General features: G+C 38.3%; 1 protein-coding gene and 2 pseudogenes across 1 annotated transcript; all 3 read left to right on the top strand.

Annotated features, from left to right (window-relative positions):
- The first annotated feature begins 7 nt into the window (after window positions 1–7).
- Window positions 8–5,887, top strand: LOC120138996 (annotated as a pseudogene).
- Window positions 5,888–8,675: 2,788 nt separating this feature from the next.
- On the top strand, window positions 8,676–10,831 carry LOC120139527 (annotated as a pseudogene).
- Window positions 10,832–11,441: 610 nt separating this feature from the next.
- LOC120139424 (3-ketoacyl-CoA synthase 11-like) lies at window positions 11,442–13,577 on the top strand. The gene is made up of 2 exons (XM_039154660.1): window positions 11,442–11,594; window positions 12,004–13,577. Exon 2 carries the CDS (start codon window positions 12,011–12,013, stop codon window positions 13,541–13,543), a length of 1,533 nt encoding a protein of 510 aa, XP_039010591.1. The 5' UTR covers window positions 11,442–11,594; window positions 12,004–12,010; the 3' UTR covers window positions 13,544–13,577.
- Window positions 13,578–13,805: the final 228 nt, after the last annotated feature.

Genomic DNA, 13,805 nt, shown 5'->3' with positions numbered 1-13,805 from the left:
CTTTTCCTCTCATTTTCTAGTGCTCTCATTCTAAAGGGTTCCATGAATCAGAAGAAATCACCCCAAATGATCATCGAAAGTGGGGAAAGATTTGAAGATGACAAGAAGAGTTTTGCAAGGAGAAATGGAAGAAGAAGAGGCCGATGGCAAAAATTAGATAGGCTACAAGATGGGAAGCTTGAGCCAAGCACCCCATGCAAGAGTCTTATGTTCCATAGAAGGCCAGGCTATGGCATTCTGGGAACCAAGTGTATCGTTAAAGCCAACCATTTTCTTCTTGAGATACCAGGATCTGACTTGAGTCATTATAGAGTAAGTAAAATATACAATACTACAGTAAACTAGGTTGAATTCGAAATGCTGAGACTGAAATATGAGAATTATAAATTTATAATTGTTGTGTAATGTTTCTTGGAACAGGTAGAAATAAACCCAGAAGTTGCTTCTCGTCAACTGGACAAATCTATAATGAAAGAGCTGGTTAAACTTTATAGAAACAGTGACATGGGGTTGAAGCTTCCTGTTTATGATGGAAGGGAAAACCTATATACCGCCGGATCGCTGCCTTTTACCTCTAAGGAATTCAATGTAATATTGACCGAGGAAGATGAAGAAACAAGCAATGCTAGGTAACTCATTCATGAAAACTGTTTCATACTACTTGTGTCCTTAATCCAATTTATCAGTTTTCAAGCTACTGAGAATTTTGGTGCAAATATGGCCGTTTAATCAGGAAAAGAGAATTTAAAGTGACTATAAAGTTTGTAGCTGTCGCTAGTATGCCACAGTTGTGCAACCTTCTATCTGAGAAACAAGTTGACACCCCTCAAGGAGCCCTTAAAATTCTTGATACGGTGTTAAGAGAACTCCCGTCTCAAAGGTAGCAATCTTATTTGTTTCAACTTGTTTTTGGGGTTCACTCTTGGCATTGGTTACTCTTCGATTAATTTGATGAGTGCAGGTACTTATCAGTTGGAAGGTGCCTCTATTCTCCTGATATAAAAAAACCACGGGCATTAGGTGGTGGCCTAGAATCAAGGGGTGGCTTCTACCAGAGTATAAGGCCTACTCAGATGGGATTGTCACTGAATATTGGTAAAAACACCCTGCTAAACATTTTCATTTGGTTGACTCATTGCTTTATCAGCCGATCGTTACCAGTAATATCAGATTTTGTGTCAGATATGTCGACGACTGCCTTCATTGAACCACTGTCTGTAATTGATTTTGTTGCTCAAATTTTGGGTAAAGATGTTTGTTCAAGGCCAATGTCAGGTTCAGATCGTGTTAAGGTATATTATGGCTCTTGGTGGTCCCACTATTTGATATGCTATATATATTATCACAATCGGTATTCATGGAAAATCATACACAGGTCCTGTATTTTTCACATTGAAACACTGTAGTATTTATAACACAATTCGCAAAACTAAATGACTTGTGAAAAATCTGGTTTTGCTGATCTGGATTCAGTTATGGCTTACAACAAGAAAACAACATCATGTCTAATACTGATGACTGCTACAGCAGCATTTCCCGGTTTCTTCTAACTTTCAAGAAAACAATTTGATACTTTGAAACCACATTAACATGTAAGTTTAAATCAATCCTTCGCTAAGACTTGCAAACTAAACTTTTTGGCCATGTTCTATAGGTTAAAAAAGCACTTAGAGGTGTAAAAGTGGAAGTGACTCACAGAGTAAATTTTCACAGGAAATACCGAATTTCAGGCTTAACAACTCAGCCAACAAGGGAGCTAATGTTTGTCCATATATATTTCTTGAACTTTACCTCCCATTTCTTAGATTTGGAAGTTTTCCTTCTTTTCTTCCAGACATTTTCCTGGAAAATTAACTTTTATGGTTTCCATTCATCAGTTTCCCACTCGACAACCATATGAACATGAAATCAGTTGATGACTGTTGGGAAATAAACTGTATACGAGTAATTTCCATATAACTAGATTAGTGAGAATGCGAAATAAAAACGAAAAAATAATACTTGAAATTGATAACGGAGTTCAGTCAATTGTGCCTACGTCTTCGGACTGCTGCAGATCTTTTATTAAGAGTGAAAATTTACAAGTGTTTACAAAACACTCACCACTCACAAGAAAACTCTCTAATATTAGGAAAAAGAAATGATTTTGGGATAATTTTGAAGTTAAATGAGCTAGGGTATTTATAGTTAAAGCTTAGGGACTAATCTTTGAAAATACCCTAAAATCCAATGACTAAAGTATAATTAACCTATTTAAATTTTCAACAAAATTATACCAAACTTTGAACCAAGCATAATCGTTGCCAAACTTTGTTGAAACAAGCATACTCGGCGGTGCCAAACTTTGATTTTAATTTGGTGCATTGCTTGACTTTCAACATTGACTACTTTCAAGAGAAGTATGGATATGCCATTAGATATGCACACTTACCTTGCCTTCAAGTAGGAAATGAGAAGGAGAAGTATTTCCCCATGGAGGTATGCATATTCCAGTTCTCTTTAAGCTTTGCATGAAGCATTTATAGTTCCATCCGGAGTAATGTATATCTTATCACAGGCTTGCAAGATAGTTGGAGGACAGAGATACACGAAAGGGTTGAATAGGGAACAGATTATTTCTCTGCTGAAAATTTCATGCCAAAGACCCCACGAACAAGAATTGGACATCTTACAGGTCCTAAACATAGTTCCTTGGAGTATTTGCTGTCTTTTTCATATAAACAGATGCATATGAAACTGATAGGATGTAAAGGCTACCATTAGTCATATATTTCTTTTGAAATCATCGGTCTATGCCGATATAATATCCATCTTTCCATCCTTTGTTGTATCATACTCGTATGAAACAAATTGAAAAGTGCACGTTTTCTTTAGCTCAGATACGGATTTAACCTAACTGTTATTTGGTGTCTTTACAGACAGTTCAACTGAATGCTCATGATCATTATCCTTATGCAAAAGAGTTTAGCATTAATATAGCCGGCAAGCTTGCATCGATTGAGGCTCGGGTTCTTCCTGCTCCATGGGTAATGCTGAAATCACTCTTTAGTCATTTCCCCCCTCTGTACGGTCACTGTCAATCCTTTAAAGGATCTATTTGATTCAGCTTCTATCTGTTAACAATTTGTTGGTTTTATCCTCTTTTCTTTTAAAGCTAAAGTATAGCTACACTGGAAAAGAAAAAGAATATTTGCCCCAATTTGATCAGTGGAATATGATGAACAAGGTTAGCCTATATAAAAGGGTGAAAGAATACCAAGACTTTCAGCAGTAATGGCATGTCATTATATATCAACTGCATGTTACTTTTATTTTAAAGAAAGGCAATTCTTTGTTGGCGTGGTGCAGAAAGTGATAAATGGAAGCACTGTGACATACTGGGCTTGTATCATCTTCTCCCGAAGTGTTCAAGAAAGAATTGCATCTGGTTTTTGTCAGGAGTTGGTTCAAGTGTGCCAAATGTCCGGCATGGTGAATTCTGTCGTATGATTTATCTCTACAACTTCTTTGAACGGACACCCTTCAGTTTGATCAATTGGTTTGCCAAATACAGGGATTCAATTGAGACCCTGAGATTCCAATATATTCAGCAAGGCCGGATCAAGTTATGAACGCGTTGAGATATGTATATCATGCTGCAGCAAACAAACTTGAAGGAAAAGAACTGGAATTACTCATCGCCATTCTTCCAGACAACAATGGTTCCTTATATGGTATGCCCCTTCTTGAAACTATATACACTGTTTGAATAAATCATCTTTTGCTGCACGTGAATGTAGAGAATTAACATTTTGAGCATTAAGTTTTACACACCATTCTCATTCACTCGGTTTAAACCGATGCCCTCTAGGCTCCTGCTGTTGTCTACACTAAGAACAATTTGTCCTGCATTCAGGTGACCTTAAACGAATTTATGAAACTGATTTGGGTTTGATTTCTCAATGCTGCCTCACAAAGCACGTCTTCAAGATTAACAGACAATACTTGGCAAATCTCTCGCTTAAAATAAACGTCAAGGTCTGTCATAAATTATACAATCTACTGTCTTAATTAAGCATGATATTTATTCTGCTTTTCATGATTTTTAAGATGGGGGGAAGAAACAACGTGCTCTTAGACGCTTTAAGTTGGAGAATTCCTTTGGTTAATGATACCCCAACGATAATATTTGGAGCTGATGTAACCCATCCGGCGTCTGGAGAGGACTGTAGTCCATCGATAGCTGCTGTAAGTAAGTGAAATCCTGTATATTAAAAGCCTGATAATAAGTCCACACCTTACCCTTAATGTTTGCTGAAATACAGGTTGTGGCCTCACAAGACTGGCCGGAAGTGACAAAGTATGCTGGCCTGGTATGTGCTCAGTCTCATAGGCAAGAACTTATTCAAGATCTATTCAAGACCTGGCAGGATCCACAGCGAGTAACAGTTGCAGGAGGCATGATCAGGTTTGTTCATTTAAGATTTTATCAGCACGATCACTCTCTAAATACATATTACACATTTACATGGTTTTATCATATCCATCTTATATATATGTCGGCATGGAATGAAGAGTCAAAGCACCATAATCTGCAGCATTTGTTTGATTTCCAGAGAGAGCAACTACAAGTATACTGAAGTCAATTTATTAACTTCATGGAAATGCAGGGAGCTCTTACTTGCATTCAACACTGCCACCGGACAAAAGCCGCTGAGGATAATCTTTTACAGGTACACTCCGTGATGATTAAAAAGAGCATCTTGATAAGTTCAAGGTTTTCTAATGTTGTTCAAAAATTGTTTAGAGATGGTGTGAGTGAAGGACAATTCTACTAGGTTCTACTACACGAACTCGATGCCATAAGAAAGGTTGGTTATACATAAAGGCATTTGGTGCCGGTTTCCGTATTTATCCTAGGCTTATACCGTGTTAATGTCCAGGCCTGTGCTTCACTGGAATCCACTTACCAACCTCCAGTTGTATTCATTGTGGTTCAGAAGAGGCATCATACTAGGTTGTTTGCTGACAGACGCGGCAACGACAAGAGTGGAAATATATTACCTGGTAAATGCTTATGCTTCTTGTTCTTTTCGGGGTTCAAGGTTTGATTAATTAAACGTTAAGATGAATATCTACTTGAAGTTTCCAATTGTAGGTACTGTGGTAGATTCCAAGATCTGTCGTCCGGAAGAGTTCGACTTCTATTTGTGTAGCCATGCTGGAATTCAGGTATGGTTTCGAATTAGAAACTGATACTTTAGCCTAAGATTCGGGGTTTTTTTGGTTGGTATACTACTACGCACAAGCACTTCATGTCTCAAATACTTTTTATGTTGAAACTGGAAATCAACAGGGGACAAGTCGACCGGCTCACTATAATGTTCTCTGGGATGAGAATAACTTCACAGCGGATGAAATCCTGTCTCTAACAAACAACCTCTGTCACACATAAGAATTTCAACTTGTTTCGATGGTAGATTGGTCAACCTTTTCGTTGTATTCACATTAATGGATTCGTTTTATTGCTGCAGGTATGCTCGGTGCACACGATTTGTTTCAGTTGGTAACTTCTAGTCTAGCACTTGCATAACCTCATAACATCCTTGAACATATTTGCATGGCTTGCTATCACTTTCTTTTTTTCATATTGCTTTAGGGAGTTTGCTAAATTTCTGTAACAGCATAAGAAATCTGTTTTCTTTTACATTATGCAGTGCCCCCGGCATATTATGCTCATCTAGCAGCATACCGAGCTCGATTCTACGTTGAACCCGAGGCGTCCAAAAATTGTAAAACACGATGTAAACGCACAACTACCAAACTGCTTGTAGCATAATATTGCTTAGTGGAATCAAATCGAATAGCCGGCATTTTTCTTTTCCCAAAAAAGGATATGTTTTTATGTTGAAGACACAATCAATATATCTCGGAAAAAACTAGACAATGGAATATGAATTAATGGGAATTATAACAGGATGTGAACAAGAGATAGAAATTAGCTGTGAAAGAGCAGAGGCGTAGCGAATAATCCCCTTGTTTGATTAGTTGATATCGTGAGAGGAACATCGGTCAATGAGGCAGAGGCAGAGGCGGAGGCGGAGGCGGAGGCGGAATGAGCCGCTTGTTTCCCACGTCTCAATTAAAAACCAAGAGAAGAACGATTCCAGAATTTTCAGACTGAGCGTGCTCTGATAATTGACTATGCGCCTATGACACAATCAATATTACATGCGGACATTTACGGATGGCTATTCCTTCCTTGATTCCCCCCCCCCCCAGTAGATATTTACGGTCAATTTTAGATAGAAAAATGATTTTAAATTTTAAAATTAGATAAGATATCATTTATAAAATATGAATGTTTTCTAATAATCAATAGTTTGATTTTAATACATAATTCACATTCTATAATTATTTAATAAACAAATAATCAACTTAACATAATATATAGAAGGTTGAAAATTATATTTATTATTATCGATTGAAATTATTAAAATTAGGGTAAAGTACACAAATGATACTCTGATTATGGGACGTTGTTTTATTGAGTCTCCGATTATAAAAAGTTATAAAATTGTCATCTGACTATTTATATATTCAAAGCTAATTTTTTTTCTTTGAAAAGTTGATGGTCGTCTGAACTGGACATTAACATGCTAATTGAGATATGATAAAATTTAATCTCATAATCATTTGAGATATATTTTGTGGATCAATTTTATAACTTTTAATAGTCGGAGACTAAAAAACGACGGTATCAATAGATATAATTAATATATGATTTTATTATATCTTAATCAACAAATTAACATCCAGGCAACAACATGTTGAAACACCACCCCAATCCTATTGCCCCTCGTCAGAGCTGTAAGCTTGTCAGCTACAGTATTAACTTCCCGATGAACGTGTCTAATTTTGATTTCCCAGTCCTTTTGAAGTATCTCGCATATAAACATGACAATTGCGTTACCGTCATTCCTTGGTACACCCACATTTCAACCGTCAAAGCGCAATCCATTTCCACCTTAATCTTTCTGAATCCAAGCATAACATAAGACATCCTTAATAGCCCCACATTTCGGTGGTTAGAACAGAGCAATTGCTTAAGCTTCGAGCGAACCCAAAAGTTCACGCACCTCGGTTGTCTCGCAACACTCCTCCATCAGCAACCATATTCCCTGGTACACCCACAGCTCCATCGGTATTCGCCTTTATCCAGTTCAGAGCAGGACCACGCCATTTAACTTTAGATCTAATTCATCCTCGGTTATTTGTTATGGCAACTTTACTCATCACTCTCGTTGATCCTCAGCACTCTAACTACTGAGACTGAAGATACAATCTTCAGAATCCGACAAATCAAAACAGATATTTCAATTAAAGTAAATATTTAAATGTAAAAGACGACTGATAGACATGAGGACCACTCATGCATCATAAGGTGCATGTCTAAACTAATATTACTCATAAACCTACCATCATAAGGTGCTTCAAATCTTCTCATGGGTAGGGATGGCAAAAAAACCCGAACTCGACGGGGAAAACCGAAAATCGAATTAAACGGGTCGGGTTCGGGGATGATAAACGGGGACGGGGACGGGGAAAACCCATTTATTTTAAACGGGGACGGGGACGGAGACGGGTTTGGTAATCCCCGCCCCGATTACCCGATTACCCGCCCCGATACCCGACCCGATAAATATTAAAAATAATTATTTATATATATATATAATATTAATAAATTTAATTTAAATAAAAAATATATATTTATATATTTAATTTAAATATATATATATATATATACCCGACCCGATTCTCGGCCCAATACCCGACCCAATACCCGGCCCAATACCCGTTTAAATAACCGTTTATGCTAAACGGGGATACCCGTTTCCCCGCGGTTTTCCCCGATTACCCGACGGGGATCCCCGTTTAAATCCCCGCGGTTTTTTAAACGGGGACGGGTACCGGGTTTTTTAAACGGGAACGGGGACGGGGGGACCAATACCCGGCCCGAACCCGGCCCGTTGCCATCCCTACTCATGGGGTACCACTCCTGCATATACGGACAGACATTACTCCATAAAAGAACTGTAAAAGTTTTGGGTTAAATTAGAGTTTGATATTGTTAATATTTATCTACTCATGCAGTAGGGGCATAATCATAGCTGCCATCATCACCCTCAAGGGAAGCTGTAGGGGCATAGTCATGGTCTCTGTCATCATGGTCGCCATTTCTTTCCATGCACACTGCTGGTGGTGCAAGACAACTTCTGGGTTTTATTTTTTACCCACCATGTCATGTGGGTAAAAAAAATAGCGGTCATTTCCAAAATTATATACGGCAAATGATATAGTACATGAAAAATTCGTCAAGCTTAAATTACGAGTTTGTCAAAATAATATTTTTTATTTAAATTCATCACATGGAAGTGACGAATTCTATAAAATATATTTTTTATTAAATTTTGTGATGTTGGAGTTCCAAATTACTATAGCAATGGCAATAGTTTCCAAAAAAATTAAAAAATTAGTGCCGTATTGGCCTAAGTACTGGATCAATTTTGCCCAACTTCGGGCTTAGCTTAAACACAGCCATGAGACATGCTTTACGGCCCAATTTAGCCCAATCTTGATATTACTCTGAGGCCTGAACCAATGGCAACCAATCATTTCCCTGGCTGACATTTTGAAGGAAAAAAAAAACTCGAAATGGCTACCGCTCACCTTTCAACTCAAATTCTCCGGCCAATCCATCCTGTCTGCTGCAGTTTCCGACGTGTTACCACCACCGTTGTCCCTTCTACTTCTCCTTCGCCTCCTGCAATAATCTTCAAGACAAGAGAAGAACTCAATCCGAGGAACCAAAAGTTAAAGTGGGCACGTAAATTAAGCCAGGTGGAGCAAAGCAGCCCTCCAAAACCAACTGTCGATGTTGAAGGGTTAGTTAGTTTCTTTTATGATGATCTTCCCCATCTGTTTGATGATCAAGGAATTGATCGGACGGCATACGAAGACCAAGTGAAGTTCAGAGACCCCATAACAAAGCATGATACCATTAGTGGTTATTTGTTTAACATTTCTTTCTTGAAGAATATCTTTAGGCCTCTGTTTCAATTGCATTGGGTCAAGCAGGTTCGATTCATTATAACCTTTTTTTCCTATAATTTCATAACTTTTTTTAGTTTGGGTATTTGCTTATTTGACTGGTTGAGTTGGTATAGACAGGACCTTATGAGATAACAACGAGGTGGACTATGGTGATAAAGTCCATGCTTTTGCCTTGGAAGCCTGAACTGGTCTTTACTGGAACTTCTGTCATGGGCATTAACCCAAACAATGGAAAGTTTTGTACCCATGTGGTGAGTCTTTTACTTTCTCCAAAAAAACAATTCTTCATTTGGTAACCTTGATGTCCAGTCTTTGTGAGATTTGTTAAATGTAATGTACTGTAGGACTTTTGGGATTCTATAGAGAACAATGAGTATTTTTCACTAGAAGGTTTATGGGATGTGTTTAGGCAGGTATGGCTCTTTAGTTCTGCAAAATGGCATTTTTATAGTGAGTAGCACTTAGGTGTTATGTAGGTAAGGAAATATGCACCATTCATAGTCGTAGAAACAAATGGAGGCAAGCTTTCTGAGTCAACCGGGTTTAATGCTGTTGCTGGGTATTTTTCTGGAAAATCCAATTCATATGTTGGTTTCAATTCTAAGTTTTACCTTTTCCTTTATGCCTGATGTGGTCGATCGATTCCATTGGCGTAGGTACATCTTCGGTAAGAATTCTACAACAGAGAAGATACCGATGACTACTCCCGTGTTCACACAGGCACTTGATCCTGAATTGTCTGATGTATCCATCCAAATTGTTCTTCCATTGGAGAAAGATATAAGCAGGTGAGGTTTCTCGGTTTTATAGGGATCCGGAACATCAGGAGACAGTTTCGTATTTCCGAATTGGATAAAGATATCTGCGGTGTGATTTTACTTGTGTAGTCTACCAGATCCTAGTCAAGAAACAGTTAACTTGAGAAAGGTGGAAGGAGGGATTGCTGCGGCATCGAAGTTCAGCTGAAAACCGACAGAGGATGTTGTTCGTGAGAAAGAGAAATCATTGCGCTCGTCTTATTAAAGATGGTCTTAAACCAAAGGTAGGCTGTTTGCTTGCACGCTACAATGATCCGGGACGAACATGGAGCTTTACAATGGTATGATTTCGACTTTCCTTCAACAATTATGCTTCTCAAGCATTCTAAGGAAATGCCATTTGTTTGACTTGAGGAACTTGTGCAGTCCACTTTTCCCTGTTTTAATTTAGTACATGTTACTCTAAGATGCGTTTAGGCACTTTCCAGTAACATTGTTTTGTCGCTGTATTACACGTTATTCTCATCTTAGTTACTGATTCCATCTCGACCTTGTTCTTCGTCTGATTGCATTGAAGAGAAATGAAATTCTAATTTGGCTTGAAGAATTCTCTTTGGATTAGCAAGAACACTCGCCACGGATCGTTACTCGAATCGACTGGCAGTAATTGAAGAAACAGAATTGGTTCTCTGAAAGAACATCTCCTTTACCTACGCAACCTGCAATGTAAAGAATTCTATACTTGCGGATGGTCAGAGACATGTAGCTAATTAAACTATCCAGGAATGAAATTTGTAAAAGCTGATCAATACCATGGACCGATTAGAAGTATCAGCCCATCTGTATACATTCTCCAGCAGCAAAGCCTTTGCTTTATTGTAGAACATGAGATATCGTTATCCTTACTTACAGTATGCAAGCTTAGAAGCTGACGTTATATATCTACTGTCATTCAGCCATTGTTGCATGGATAAAAAGAGAAAACTGAAGCAGGCATGTTTTCATGGCATGGACCCTTAAGAGCCATGTTTCAAGAAGACAAGAAAGAGAACAAATCCATGTGAATTAAAGCTGGTAATCAACACAAATCAAGTGACGGTTTTGAACATAAATATTTATATTAGTGTTGATGGTGTTTATCTACTATCACTATAGTGATAATTGTTTGTATTTTAAAAAAATAATATATTTTTAATTTGTATACATATTCTATTATTTAAAAATTAATTTATATCATTATAGATTTTTTAAGATTTGTGATTTTGTTATATTTTGTATTCTTTTAACAAAACTAAATATTGGTATTAGTTAAAAAAAAAACCAATGTGTTTGAAAATAAACGTGGAAACAAAAAATTGGTTGAAACATCCAGCCGCCTTGATGCTTTAAACGACACTTGTGCTTGGTCCGAGATCCCCGAGCCGAGAGAGATTACAGACGGCATTGCCTCTTCCACAAAACGCGTTTCCAACACTCCAATCTCCATTTCTTCAGCTTTGTTCATCATTTTCCCATTTCTTGTCACGTTCCTTTCATTTCGGTTTTTTTTCCAGCAGCTTCTGCTTTCTTTTTTAAAAAAACATATTGGATTATTTAGTGCTTTTTTATATTTCATCTTGTTATTTATTCTCTTCTTTGACGCACTAACGCTCTCCTCGTATTTATAGTCTCTTCTTTCTCTGTATCCGCGGCCGTTCTTTAAGGAGAGATTCAACTAAGCTTCATTTGCATTTGGAGATCCAGGTGAGTTTATAAATACGGAGTCTTCTTTTTTTTAAAAAAAAAAAATCCATTACTAGTTGCTTATGAATTGTGATCTGGTTGTGTGATCTTTTCTTTCGCCGATTGATCTGAATTATGGAAAATAATTAGTGTTTCTTTATGCAAATGCTGATCTGGGTTTGCGAAATCCCAGTTAGATTTGATGTGAAACATCAGAAGATGTGTGATTTATCATTCTGAATATAGGATTTAGCTTTTTGAGGCCTGGATAGCCTTAAAGTTCATCACTTGAAACTTGAAAGGTTCAGAATCAATAACTAGCCTACTTTTCTTTCTTTTTTGCTGGATTTGCTCCTTGGTTTTTAAACTGCCTTTACTTCTGATTCCTTTTCTGCACTTGATTTAACACATCGAGTTGAATCGTTCACAGGGAAAGTATGGCTGACTCGAAACCAGACCAACCTTTGACCCCGCCACCATCAAGGAACCTTCCTGATTTTAAGAAATCAGTTAAACTGAAGTATGTGAAGCTTGGATACCATTACCTAATCACCCATGGGATGTACCTCTTCCTTACCCCGCTTGTAGTTATAATCGCGGCACAGCTCTCCACGTTTTCTGTCCAGGATCTTTATGAACTTTGGGAGCATCTTCAATACAACCTCATTTCTGTCATCATCTGCTCGACGCTTCTTGTTTTCTTGTCGACCCTCTACTTTCTGACCCGCCCTCGCCCTGTTTACCTTGTCAACTTCGCTTGCTACAAACCGAAGGAATCTCGTAAATGCTCGAAAAGGATGTTCGTTGATCAATCACAAATGACTGGTACATTCACATATGGTAATCTTCAGTTTCAGCGTAGGATCCTCGAAAGGTCAGGGCTTGGAGATTCAACATACCTTCCGGAGGCGGTCCTCAACATTCCCCCTAACCCATCGATGCATGAAGCAAGAAAAGAAGCCGAGGCTGTCATGTTTGGTGCTATTGATGAGCTTTTGGCGAAGACCTCTGTAAAACCTAAAGACATTGGAATTTTGATCGTTAACTGCAGCTTGTTTAATCCAACACCATCATTGTCTGCCATGGTTATCAACCATTACAAGCTTCGAGGGAATATTCAAAGCTACAATTTGGGAGGAATGGGCTGTAGTGCAGGGTTGATCTCAATAGATCTTGCGAAACATCTTCTTCAAGTACACCCCAACTCCTATGCACTGGTTATCAGCATGGAGAACATCACCCTGAACTGGTACTTTGGAAACGATCGCTCAAAACTTGTATCAAACTGCTTATTCAGGATGGGAGGCGCTGCAATTTTGCTCTCTAACAAATGGTCTGACAAAAGAAGGTCCAAATACCAGTTGGTTCACACTGTTCGCACTCACAGGGGTGCAGATGATAAATGCTTTTCCTGTATTACCCAGGAAGAAGATTCTGTAAGCAAGATTGGTGTTACATTGTCGAAGGATCTCATGGCAGTTGCTGGTGACGCTTTAAAGACCAACATTACCACACTGGGGCCTCTGGTTCTTCCAATGTCTGAACAGCTGCTTTTCTTTGCTACATTGGTCGGAAAGAAACTTTTGAAAATGAAGGTCAAACCATACATCCCAGATTTCAAGCTAGCTTTTGAGCATTTCTGCATTCATGCTGGAGGAAGAGCTGTTTTGGATGAATTGGAGAAGAATTTGCAGCTGTCCGAATGGCACATGGAACCATCAAGGATGACTCTATACCGATTTGGGAACACTTCGAGTAGTTCTCTTTGGTACGAGTTGGCTTATTCTGAAGCTAAGGGTAGGATCAGGAGGGGTGACAGGACATGGCAAATAGCATTTGGTTCAGGATTCAAGTGTAACAGTGCAGTGTGGAAAGCTTTGAGGACGATAAATCCGGCAAAGGAGAAGAACCCATGGATTGATGAGATCCATAATTTCCCAGTCGATGTTCCAAGGGTCTCAACCATCTAAATTCCAGAAGACCCATGGATGTTTGCATTAGGTAGTCTAGTTTCTAAGTTATAATGGAAGTAGTTTGAGACTGTGATTTGCAAGTTGCAGCTGATTTAACTTATGGATGGCATCGTTGACTGATGCTCCTGATCTCATATATGTGCTATTACTAACAGTGTTATGAATGTAGCCAAAGTTCGCTTATAGAACAAAAGTAGTCCACTTGCAAAGGAATACGTCAGAAATAAATGGTCCAACAGCTGAAAGACTATTAACCAAC

The sequence above is a fragment of the Hibiscus syriacus genome, unplaced genomic scaffold, assembly GCF_006381635.1.
Source record: "Hibiscus syriacus cultivar Baekdansim isolate YM2019G1 unplaced genomic scaffold, ASM638163v2 tig00000170_pilon, whole genome shotgun sequence".
NCBI classification, from domain to species: Eukaryota; Viridiplantae; Streptophyta; class Magnoliopsida; order Malvales; family Malvaceae; genus Hibiscus; species Hibiscus syriacus.
This window is presented reverse-complemented; position numbering and strand designations above follow the sequence as displayed.